Genomic DNA, 12074 nt, shown 5'->3' on the forward strand with positions numbered 1-12074 from the left:
AAGGCAGTTTGGTCAAATATTGCATTAGTGTGTACTCTTAAGCAATCATGTTTTATCATACCAAAGCACATTGCATCGTTTCATTTGGTTTTATAAACAGATTAAAAATAATCAAGGATGTAACAACGTCAGGCAAATGTGGAAGTGTGTACGCACTCGCAACCACCATTGTAGACAACATCTGCTGTAGAGAAGAGGACTCTGTACAGATACCTATTACAGAGGAAGAGCAGAGATCTGAAGGAAAATCGTGTAGGTGTATACACACAAATCGGCATGTTCATCAGGACTTTCAGTCGCTGGTAAAATCGTTACAGAAGTCACATTTGAAGTACTTTTCATTAGAGTGCACCCAGCTTAACTAGCTAGTTCACATTCATCATCAACATTTATTTATATAGCGCCAGCAAATTCCGTAGCGCTTTACAATTGGGAACAAACATTAATAAGACAATACTGGGTAATACATACAGACAGAGAGGTAAGAGAACCCTGCTCGAAAGCTTACAATCTATGGGACAATGGGAGTTAGAAACACAAGGGCATGTGCTACATCATATTGCACAATGGACCAGCCAGACTGCAAATGTAAAAGTACTGAGTGGGCTATGTGTGTTGCAATGTTGGTCAGAAGGTTGTTGTCTTGAGTTAGCAGTGTAGAGGATGGTAATAGGGTAATCTAGGGAAATTAAGATGATGGTTGAGGAATATCATAACCTTGTCTGAAGAGGTGGGTTTTCAGTGAACGCTTGAAGGTTTGAAGACTAGAGGAAAGTCTTACTGTGCGTGGGAGGGAATTCCACAAAGTGGGTGCAGCCCGGAAAAAATCCTGTTGATGTTTGGGTCTTAATGTGGCTGTGGACTAAAATAAGCATGTGGATCTGAATTCTTACCATGATATTTATTCCAGTGTCTACATCCACATTTAGAACACTACCCATAATCCTTTGTCATAAACAAACCAAAATGAGCTGGTTTATCACAATCTAATGTACAATATCTAGATACAGGCTAAAGCTATTATTGTCGCAAGCCTTTTTACAGTCTGTGACTGAAACAGAAATATTAAATTAAGTACTTTGCCCATGTCAGGTCCAGTATGCCCCAGAAGTATTGCACATAGAACTGTAAAAAAAAATGAAAATAAAATAGCAACCTCTTATTTTCTGCATGATTCCTAACTATATACAGTTTCCAGTTGTTCCAAAAATACCTTTTACATTTTAAATATATCATTGTTGTGTTTTTACACACTATCAAGTAGATAAGTTTATTATGTTTTGAATGTGCGAATGAGCTCTGTATTTAGCATATATAGACTGCTAAATCTTTTTTTTTTTTTTTTTTTTTGTCTAAAGCAGGGTACACACTACAGAAAATTACTGCAGATGTGATTTCTGTAACTCTTTACCAACGACTAAAAGCCCAGATGAGAATGCTGTTTCATGTGTACACACCTACACAATTTACCTTCAAATCTGAGCTCTTCATCTGTCATAACCATCTGCTGAAAAGATTGTGGTTCTGGCCACTTTATAGAGATCTGCTTACACTGCTGGTCGTACACACTTCAACGATGAAACGATGTCAGGCAAATGTGGATCGTGATATTTAGAAAGTTTTATAAAATCAAACGACTTACCAAACGGTTGTTTATCATGTGATTGGCACGATATTTGGATGAAAAACCTGTAGTGTGTTACCAGTTTAACTCAAATGCGACCGATTAAAGCTAATTGTTTGCTTTGGTTTCAGTGCAGATTAACATTAATGCCACGGTATTGAGCAATGATAGTGAATAGTCCTTTCAGACTCGCGTGGTGCTGTCCATACCATGCATACACCTCCTTTTCTAATTATCCTTTAGAGTTTGCTTTTCTGAATACTGTGCTTATAAAGTGAGATAGCCAACACATACAAAGACTCATAACTATGTCTTATGAGAGTACGTAGCCTTTCTGCAGCATATGTAGTCTTGTGTGATGAATAATGAGCTTGTGTCACTTTACACATTTTCAGCTGCTGCTGCACTTCATTTCCCATAATGCTTGAAAGTCAAAGCTCATCCCCTATTCTAGTGCTTTTGAATAGTCATCCTGTCCCTGACATCACTTGTGCACGTACTGATTCCTAGGCAGTTCATAGGCTGCATTCTCATGAATAAATGGTAAATTTGCAAAATGTTGCACCTGTTGGCGTTGTCGGTGCTGCATTAAGCACTACATACTTTGTAGCTATTGTATGAATAATATTTGACACAAGACCGGCATAGAAAACCAGAAAGCAATAAAAACATTTATTATGATGGATTAATTTAAGAGGGTTTTGTACAGTGAAGTCATTGGGAAGATGGATTAATTTTATACAATGGTGTGAGAGGGCTTCTTTCCTGGGACCACAGTGGAAGAATGCATTGATGTGGGGGCAGTTCACATTAACTCCTCCATGAAGTACTATGAAGGGAAGTCCCCTGCAGCGGTTTTGTTTTCCCCCTTTGCTAACACAGATGTTGAGTCCCACTGCCCTTGATCAACGAAATGGTTAATGGTCTTGGATTGTAGGGTAAGAAGAGGTGCTAGCAGCCGCTGTTTCTCCGCATAAAGGCATGACCTCTAACCGGACACTGCATTTCGATAAAGGTCAAGGGTCCAACGGTGATGTTGCATGGGCCCACAGCTTTGAAGCCGCACTTAGAGTAGAAGGATACCAGAAAATCCTCGCACATTAGAACAGCCCGTCGTGCAAAAGGCAGACAACGCAGGTACTGGAGGTAACGCCACAGCAGGATGGAACCTTTGCCCTGTTGCCGGAATGTACGATGTACAGCAAGAACGTGGATGTGAACTGATGAGCCGTGAGGTTTGTGCAGGGTGAGGGCGTCCTGTGGAAAGAGACATAGGGATAGATGTAACTGGCAATTTGTGAAATTATCTATTCTACTAGAATATATTGTAAAGTTGTGTGAGATGTCCATAAAACAGGTTATGATCAGAACAAATGTATAATTCACACCAGCCTGCATTGCCCTCCCTTCCTCATTTTTGTATGCAGTCTACATTACCTGACTGAGCTTGTCCTGATCCCATAATGACCCAATGATAAATGCCACAAGTCGTCCTTCTTCAAACCAGCCCAGTGACAGCTCAGGGCAAAGTGTCAGGAACTGTCGAACTTCGTCCAGGTGGAGGGGGCACTCCCCGGACACTGAAATGAAGGCTGTGGAAGAACAGATATGCAATAATGTTATAAACAACAACAACAATAATAAACAGAAGAATGCGGCGGTACCCGGGCTCTAAACTGAATGACGGAGTCTTGCACTGGTTTCTTTTATATGTTATTAAAGGAATACTAACTAATAGGAGTTCAATGTTTACAATGAGCTGGAGTCACTCATACCAAAAGATAAACTAAGCGTGATGCAAGAATGTACTGCATAGAATATTATTGTATTACAACCATATAGATGTCCTTCAGTAAAAATGACATTTTACATTGGACAGATTTACTATGAAAATCGTGTAGGTTTTTTTTTCTTTTTGCTAAAGCTTTATTTAGGGCCACAAAATAGTGACTTTTTTTTTGCTTTTTAGAGTATTTATAATTCCTTTACAATGTATCCCACTGTTTGGTCTGAAATATATTGGTGTATAGGTAATCTCTATTTGCTCCAAAACAGATTTATTTAGTGCCTACATTTATTATAATGTCCACTTTTCAGTGTGTGTGCTGTAGTGTTCTGGTTGTGTTATGTGATAGCCTAGTGTCCAGAAGCATGCCAAGGCATGTGTGTGTCTTTGACTGCAGTAAGATATGTATTTTTTTAAGAGTTTAGGACTCGGCGGTTCCCAAAGTGTGCACCGCGGCTCCCAGGGGTGCCGCGGCGCTGTCACTGGGGTGCCGCGGGCCAGCCATAAAAAAAAAGAAAGAACACAGAAACTTACCAATCCGCGCAGCACCGGGAGCCAGCATCCTCCTCTCTCCCGCCGCAGCTTGTCACTGACGTCGATATTCAGTGACAGCTGCGGGAGAGAGGAGGCTGCTGGGTCCTGGCGCCGCGCGGATTGGTAAGTTTCTGTGTTCTTTCTTTTTTTTTTATGGCTGGCTCGGGGCAGCAGAGGGGGGCAGAGGGGGCAGAGGGGGCATTTTTGCATACAACTAAATAAGTATTTCTGTCCTGACCTAAATACTTATTACAATTTTTTGACCCAACTACTTCTAAAACAGGACTGCTCAGTAATTATTTTGGAGGGGTGCCTTGAAAAATTTGGAGACTCGAAGGGTGCCGCGAACTGCAAAAGTTTGGGAACCACTGGTTTAGGTTAAAACCTTAGGTCACAACTGTACCTTGCTATTGTTGGCTAAAATTATATTTCGATGATGGCATCCCAATCAAACCCAATACTTGTAAATGAAGATGTAACAATGGTCAAAGTACTTCACTTACCCTCTCTTTCTATTTCAAAAACACTGACTGCATCTTCCGGGGAAAGACAACGGAATTCACTGGCGGGTAGCGTGTGCCGTCTCTGCTGGCGTGGGGACCGAAGGTGGATTGGCCTCATGAAAGGTACTGCGTTCAGCACAGACATGGCAAGATCTGGTTTTCTCTGCACCAACTACAAGATCTGCTGGAAATAAACGAGCACCCGTTACAATCACGTTTTATAAACTGTCTCTGTGACTCACACACCAAAGGGCACTAACAGTGTCACCACATCCATTTAGGGATTCATTGTCGCCTATGAATATTCAAGTTCGTCTACACCCTATTATTTAGAGCTTTGGATACATTTTGTCGTATTAAGGATGTTAAATATGTACCGTGCTTTGAAATTATTTTAAATTATAATGTTGCTATTTCCAATCCAAATTGTTTTTGTTTTTTCCCCGAGTATGATGTTTATTCGTCATACTTTGTTGTGTTCTTTTTTTTTTAGGGACCAGCTGCATGCCAATATTGGTGTACTATATTAATATGAAAAACACATTTTGTCGGAGCTTATCCTTACCTGTGCAAATTTGAATGCATCTGGCACAGTAGAAATACCAAATATTGGTTCATATTTTGATCACAATATTTAAGCTTGCAACCCAACATCAAGGGCCTTCATTTATAGTGACTCTCTACACACTAATCTCAAAGCTATGCTTTAAATATCACTGAAAGGCAATTTAAAGCATGTACACTCGCCTCACAACTAAAGAGGCCAACATTTTAAAAGATGGTTTGCTCCTTCCCGCCCTCTCCGATCAGCCAATGACCGTCGCCTCTCTTCTCCCCTGATCACCTCCTCCCATGCGCGTATCCAAGACTTCGCCCGCGCTGCCCCCCTCCACTGGAACAAGCTCCCTCCCTCTATCAGAACCTGCCCTAATCTGTCCAGTTTCAAACGGGCTCTAAAAACCCACCTTTTTCTTAAAGCCTTCCAGTCTCCCACTTAACTCCCTACCAGATCTTCTGCCTCTTCCCCTTCACTCCCCTTCCCTTATCCTCCTTCTCTCCCTCCCTCGTGTCTCTCTGTCTGTATACCCCACCCCTTAGATTGTACGCTCCTTTGAGCAGGGTCATCTCTCCTCCTGTCTTCACCACTTTTAACTCTGCTCTCCAGCTACCTTGCCCTCCTCCTCCCCGTTACCTCTTGCTCCCTCCTCTCCACTCTGGGGGTTTCCCTGCCTTCCGTGCCCTCTTGGGCTCCTCCGTATGCGGGACCTTCCCCTCTCCCCTCCCCCGCCCCTTTAGCTGTGCTTTGAGATCTCGGAGTTACTGTGCATTTTGTTTACTGTATCATGCTGTCTCACCTTTGTATTGTAACTTTGTTTGTCCCTGTACGGCGCTACGGATACCTAGTGGCGCCCTATAAATAAAAATTAATAATAATAATAATAAAAAAACCACACCCAAACAAGCATTTATAGGCTGGTTCATCTATTTTAATGTGACTCCAGATCACTATAATCAACTTGGCTTATATACACTAAAAATAAATGAAAGAAGTTAATTTTTGCAACAACAAAAATATGCCTATTCCAGAGGGCTCATATTCTTTAATATTATTTGAGAGATGCTTCTGTCAGCATTATTGCACCATTTATTTTAACTGTAGGGAGTGCCCTACAAGATGGAGCAAAGGCTTCTAATATGTTTTAGGGACGGACACATTGAAAACAACCAGATGTGCCCAATTGTTTGAATTCTTCTTTGTGGTGCTATTGGCTGGAGATGATTTTGGCAGGAAATCAGACACTATTAAATAGTGTGGCACTAATAATAGATGTTGGAGATTTTATCATAATAAAAATGTAATAGCAATTTTATGATGATTAAGTGCTACAATGAAACACAAAAGGACACATTGGGTAACCTATAGGTTTCCAGCTACTGTTGTACTGCAATGCTACAATTCAGAAATCAGGAGTCACTTTTACCTTATTCTATTGATTCTATGTTGGAATCAGAAAAATTTGCAAATAGTAGTCTTAAAATATAAAAAGTGCATCAGCCTCCAGTAACTGAGCTCATTGGATCTTTACCTTGGAAAATAAGTGTTATATTTCTTTGTTGTAGTATTATACCCAATGTTTCTTTAACCTCTAACGATGAAACCGGTAGCTCCGTTGTCCAGTTACCTAAAAGGGTTGTGTGATTTCTGTATTTTCAATATAGCAGTCTAGTTTCCGTAATATCGAAGAGTGATATTTAATTCAAAATGAGTGGGTGAGACATTGATTATGTGAATGCAGAGCAGGAAGAAGAATCGTTTACAAGCAGAATAAACTATGTCGTCATACCCCATCTCCTCCGCCGCTGTAGCACTTTACAGTATATGTTATGTTGTAATAAATTGTCTAGAACAATGGTTCCCAAACTGTGCTTAGGCTCCCTGGGGTGCCTCGGCCAGGACCAGTGGTAAGCAAGGCGGGGGACTACTTGGTAATTATTTTGGCTTAGGGGTGTCTTGAAAAAAATGAAGGAGGCCCTAAAGGTGTCTTGAACTGAAAAAGTTTGGAATCCACTGGTCTAGAATACTAGAATACGATGGAGCAATGATCTGCTGAGAAGTTCAATTCTTACCTGCACACATCTGCTCAATAAAGCTTGTAGTTATAATATTTTAAGATGGGAAAAGCAATAGGTAGGTGGTTGAATAACGAGGAATTAGACAGTTATTTGTCGTTAAATAAATTAACGTTTGTGCTTTAATGAAAGCGATAGAAATAAACTATGGATATATAATAAAGCCCATATGCAATTTTGCCTTTAAAAAAATATATATTTTTATTTTAGTTATTGGCTTTGATTAAAGACATGCAATAATTTTCCTCCCTTCTCCATTTGGCAGAGATAATGTCCTCTGTAATTTCAGCATGCATCTACTACAATAAAAGTATAAGCGGTTAGTGTTGTATTTTGGTGAAAGCACATCATCTAAATGGCCATATCCAGGCTCCTCACCTTATGAGTCCTACACTCCCGTTTCTGCTGTACATAACACTGAAGTGTATAGGTTACATGATCAGTGCCCTGTGACATCATGTCAGAAATGACCGCACCATGAAAGGTCCCATATGGCATTAACCACGTGTGCCCTGGGGGACTTTGTTTTAGAGACCATCAGACATTTCTGCTGCATCTGTGTTTGCCGCACGCAGCTCTATACAGGGGAGATCATTAGCTCATGTAAAACTGTCATCTATTGTCTTTACTCACCCAGCAGTAAGCAACCCAAACTTCCAGGGGTCTGCTACATTTTCTACCAAAAGCATCTAACCCCCATATAAGGTTGATTGTCCTCTTAACTCAGGGTTATAAAACTAGCATCCAATTAGAGGCATCTTTGTAGTCTTCAACTCCACTTATACCAGTCACAGGCTGAATATAAATATATATATATATATATATATATATATATATATATATATATATATATATACATATACACATATATACACGCCAGGTATCTACACCTAGTGGTACATGTACAACATTCTTCTTTCGTACAATAATGAGAGTTAATATTACAGATATCCAATCTAAGAACACAACTAAGCAGTACTTGGTATATTGTATATAATGTCCATATACTTCTTTGTGATATGATAGGCATTGCCATTGACAATTGTGCATTTTGCCGAGTCTGATACCAGTGAAAATCTACCAACTATGTTGGATGATGTATTTAAGAAAAAAAAAATATAAAAGAAAAAAAACGCATATTTTTAGCATTGGGCTCATGAATAAAATATGTGAATGAAAATGGAAAGTGTGGTCACATTGCATTTGCTATGGAGGAGGTAGAATAGAAACAAATCAGCACTTAAAAATAATTATCTGCATAACCTTACAGTGTTAATTATTGAGCACACTGTGCATACATGAGACTGTAAATACTCTTATTAATATAATTGCAATGTGGTGATTGTAGAAGAGAGGTCTGTAAATGAGCACTTATGGAAGGAGAGTGGAAGGGACTGCCTGCCTGAAAATATTACAGCATCATACTGTAATTAACAGTGTAGGTGATATTTTTTTTTTTATGTGAAATCTGCTACTGAATAAACTCCTGAGTTGATTAAAATGAGCTTCTAAATGGAATTACTTGTTCAATAAGATAAACATTAATCACCGTAAGTTAAAGTGTTTGGTTAATTAACAATCTACTTGTTTATACGTGCGTTAGTATCATATGATAGAGGTGTGACTGCTTTACATTCATAACTAATAGTAGTGATGCTTTTAAAGTAAATACTTATGAGATCTATTGAACTTACAATCTAAATTTAATACGTGTGTGATAATGTGAACGCTCTGGATGCCAACGAGGTATTAAAAGTTTTCCCTGATAAGAGAAAATCAAAACTTTTCACTACATGTAATTGCTTTCCACCACTCTCCCAGCCAGATAACTTACCTCCGTTCAGCACCGACCTTGGCTGAACAGCTCCCAAGTGGGCTCAGGAAGAAGCAAAGACAGACTGGAGATGGCACTTCAATATTTTTTCCCTGTGTCCACTGATCTGAGCTGCCTGCTTATGACATCCTCTGAATTAAGTTGTTTATCACTCACGTGACTTTCAAGGGTTTAAGATTCCACTGGCAACAGGCAAAGAAAATGAGGAGCTATCCCTGCTCTCAGCTAGTGCCTTTTAAGAGTGGTATTGTGCTGTGCAGCCTCCCCAATGCTTATAATTTATTAGTCTCTTGTTACTGCCAAGTTCTCATTTAGTCATGAAAAATGTTGTGATGCCTTTTAAAATATCGGTATTCTTACCTTTAATTAGAACAGAAATGTGGTTTGATTTAAATACGTATATTTACCATAAACCTTTATACAGTATACATTGAGCCAAAGCTTTTTGTGTTTGTTTGAAAATGTATATGAACTGCTAAATTTAGCATTTTTATCATCAGTAGTTTTTATTAAGATTTTGCAATTATGGGGGAATTGAAAGCAAAAAAGGTAAATACATTTACATGCTGGGGAAATAACACAATAATACACATAATTTAAAATAAGCAAATTTGTCAGTGAAAACCAAATCATTGAAAAATCATAAAGGCATGTAATAGAACGGATGTAAGTTGTGGAGATTCGAGTCGGTGGACTTAAAGGGGGGGTAATGCCAGGGTAGACTGGTTATGAGGGGATCTGATTTAGTATTTTTAGCACTTCCTTTAGCAGCAATAACTTCAAACAAGCAAATGACTCCCTGTAGCCATTGATCAGCCTACTCACAGCAACTCATACATGGCTGACCCATTCAATTTTAGCAGGTACAGTACCTCCACCTGAGCTGTGTCCTCTCTTCGGGGTTGTAGATTTTGGCATTGTCTACCACTGGTCGACTCAGGAAATTCCTGCCAAACTCTCTATAATTGGCTGCTGATAACTCATCAGGAAATGGGACTAAGCCAGATGGCACATTTATTAAAAATCTGTGTAAATTAAAACCCCATAATCTGATAAATAATGTGTGCAGGGTAAAAGATTCAATCTCTGATGAGATTAAAGTAGTTGATATCAATGTAACCATGAAATGGGGTAGCATAGACTGACTCAATATCAATGCAATAAACATCAATAGAAGAGAATAAGGGCAATCAAAGATGACAACATCTGGCAGTAACGCGCAGTAAAGAAACCAGCATTGGTGAATTAGCAGGTTCACAATGACTATACTCTTAAAAGCACTTGTCTAGCATCTCAGAATGCAACTGTGGAGCAGTACAATGTTAAAAGTCACCCACTTTGCTCTCCATGAGGCCCAGTCTCCTGGATGGACTCGATATCGACTGAGAGGTCTGCTATCTTGTTGTGCTTACCTAAAAACAGGTTTTGGCTTAATGAGGGTAATACTCTCAGGTAAAAACTACAAGCACACACTCTGAAATTAGGTAATGTCTTGTGCAGGAGACACGGATGAAACGAAAAAGCTAAAACCTGATTAGGAACTCTAAACATAAGCTCACTCACTGCTAGCATCATATAATTTTGAAAGTCTCTGCAGCAACTATGATGAACAAGATGATAATAATGAAGAGTAACAGTCTTGATGTTGAAGACAATGAAAAATGTAACCCTCACGTGGAGGAATAAGATAATTATAAAGGGTGTTGTAGTACGAATAGTAATATTTATGATGAAGACATTGATATGGATAGTAGTCTCAGCATATGTAGGAAGACAATAATGAGGGTAGTAATGAATGAGGGGTGGAGTAGTCACAACAGTATTGGGAAGTTCAAGGCCAAGTCTCTGGTTGAAATAGGCTGCAGTATTGGTGTTTAGCCCAGTGTATGGGACTGTGCAATAGACTGTAATTGGATTCCATCTGCCTTGGACCTGGAATCCCTCCAGACTTGACATAGACTCCCTTTCACCTCAGGTAACTTACTCTCTAGTAATGACAGACTCCTCTATGGGATTGGCCGTTCCCTTTGTGGCAGCTTTCTCTAGTAACTTGGCAGATTTCTCTGATAGATTGGCAGCTATTTCAGCAAGATCAGCAGCTTTCTCAGTAAGATTGGAAGCTCTTACCATTCACTCTAGTCTCATTTGCTGATATAGCACTCTATGCCTTTGCCGCTTTCTGCAGCATATGAGCTCACTCAATAATGTAAGGCTTATCATTTATACTTCACATGGCCTGATGATGTGGATGCGGATATAGATTTCACACCTAAATAAATAAATCAAGAATAAAGGTTTATTTTACAATTTAGTCACTAAGAGATTCTGGCTTTTATTGCACATGTGTACCAGTGTGCAGTGAAATTTGATTCACAACACATACAAGGAAACAATACATTATATAGACCATACTCTGCAGGCCACCCAGAGGAAAATCCTTCATGATCCCTAGTTCAGATGAGGCATGCTACGGTGCTCAAAATTGCCAGCAAAAGGCCCAGCCCGATGTCATCCCACTTTTGTCAGGAACATTCCTGCACAAAAAAACAAAGGTTGTTCTAGTATTCCAGCAGAGGTTGTCTCAAGCTTTGGTATTCACCTGGCGGCTGCTTGGACTGGACAGTCCAGCTGGAACCATAATCGCCAATCAGTCTGTCAAAAGTCTCTCCATGGGCCCTAGGCACCACATTTTATCCACACTCTGGTTCCCACTTCCCAACATTTGGAGTTCCGAAAGAGGGACAAATAAGCCATGTCTCCCGTCGAGCCCAATCACCACCCACGAACTCCCTGTTTGCACAGTAGCGCTTTTTGGACAGACGTCCTGCCCCGCTTCCTCCTAGACAACAGGGGATACCGGGTGCTATGGAAACGGAGCATGGCACTCCGATATCGGGACAAATTGTAAGACGGGCAGGACAGTGGGACAGTCCACTGAAATTGTGACTGTCCCTCTGGAAATGGTACACTTGGGAGGTATGTTCTCATGATGTTGCATTCTGGGTATTAGAGAGGAGTTGGCTGCCACAATTGGTGGCCCTTATCACCTGGTGGTTGACTCTGCCTCTCATCCTTATGTATACCCTGTTGTAGATGGCTCCCCAAAGATGGGAGAAAAGGAACACTCACTACCCCTGTCAAACAAAGGGGCACAATTATGGT

General features: G+C 40.0%; 1 protein-coding gene across 3 annotated transcripts; it reads right to left on the bottom strand.

Annotated features, from left to right (window-relative positions):
- Nucleotides 1-2534: 2534 nt before the first annotated feature.
- Nucleotides 2535-9017, bottom strand: AANAT (aralkylamine N-acetyltransferase). Of its 3 annotated transcripts, none has more exons than XM_075215399.1 (4): nucleotides 8913-9014; nucleotides 4448-4628; nucleotides 3062-3216; nucleotides 2536-2881 (listed from the first exon to the last, which is right to left on the bottom strand). In XM_075215399.1, the coding sequence occupies exons 2-4, from the start codon at nucleotides 4590-4592 to the stop codon at nucleotides 2576-2578; spliced, it is 606 nt and encodes a 201-aa protein (XP_075071500.1). In that variant the 5' UTR covers nucleotides 4593-4628; nucleotides 8913-9014; the 3' UTR covers nucleotides 2536-2575. The 3 variants fall into 3 exon arrangements, with proteins under 3 accessions (XP_075071501.1, XP_075071500.1, XP_075071499.1); XM_075215398.1 differs by having other exon boundaries at nucleotides 2537-2881; nucleotides 4448-4631; nucleotides 8913-9017; XM_075215400.1 differs by lacking the exon at nucleotides 8913-9014 and having other exon boundaries at nucleotides 2535-2881; nucleotides 4448-4614.
- Nucleotides 9018-12074: the final 3057 nt, after the last annotated feature.

This window comes from Mixophyes fleayi, chromosome 6 (assembly GCF_038048845.1).
Source record: "Mixophyes fleayi isolate aMixFle1 chromosome 6, aMixFle1.hap1, whole genome shotgun sequence".
NCBI classification, from domain to species: domain Eukaryota; kingdom Metazoa; phylum Chordata; class Amphibia; order Anura; family Limnodynastidae; genus Mixophyes; species Mixophyes fleayi.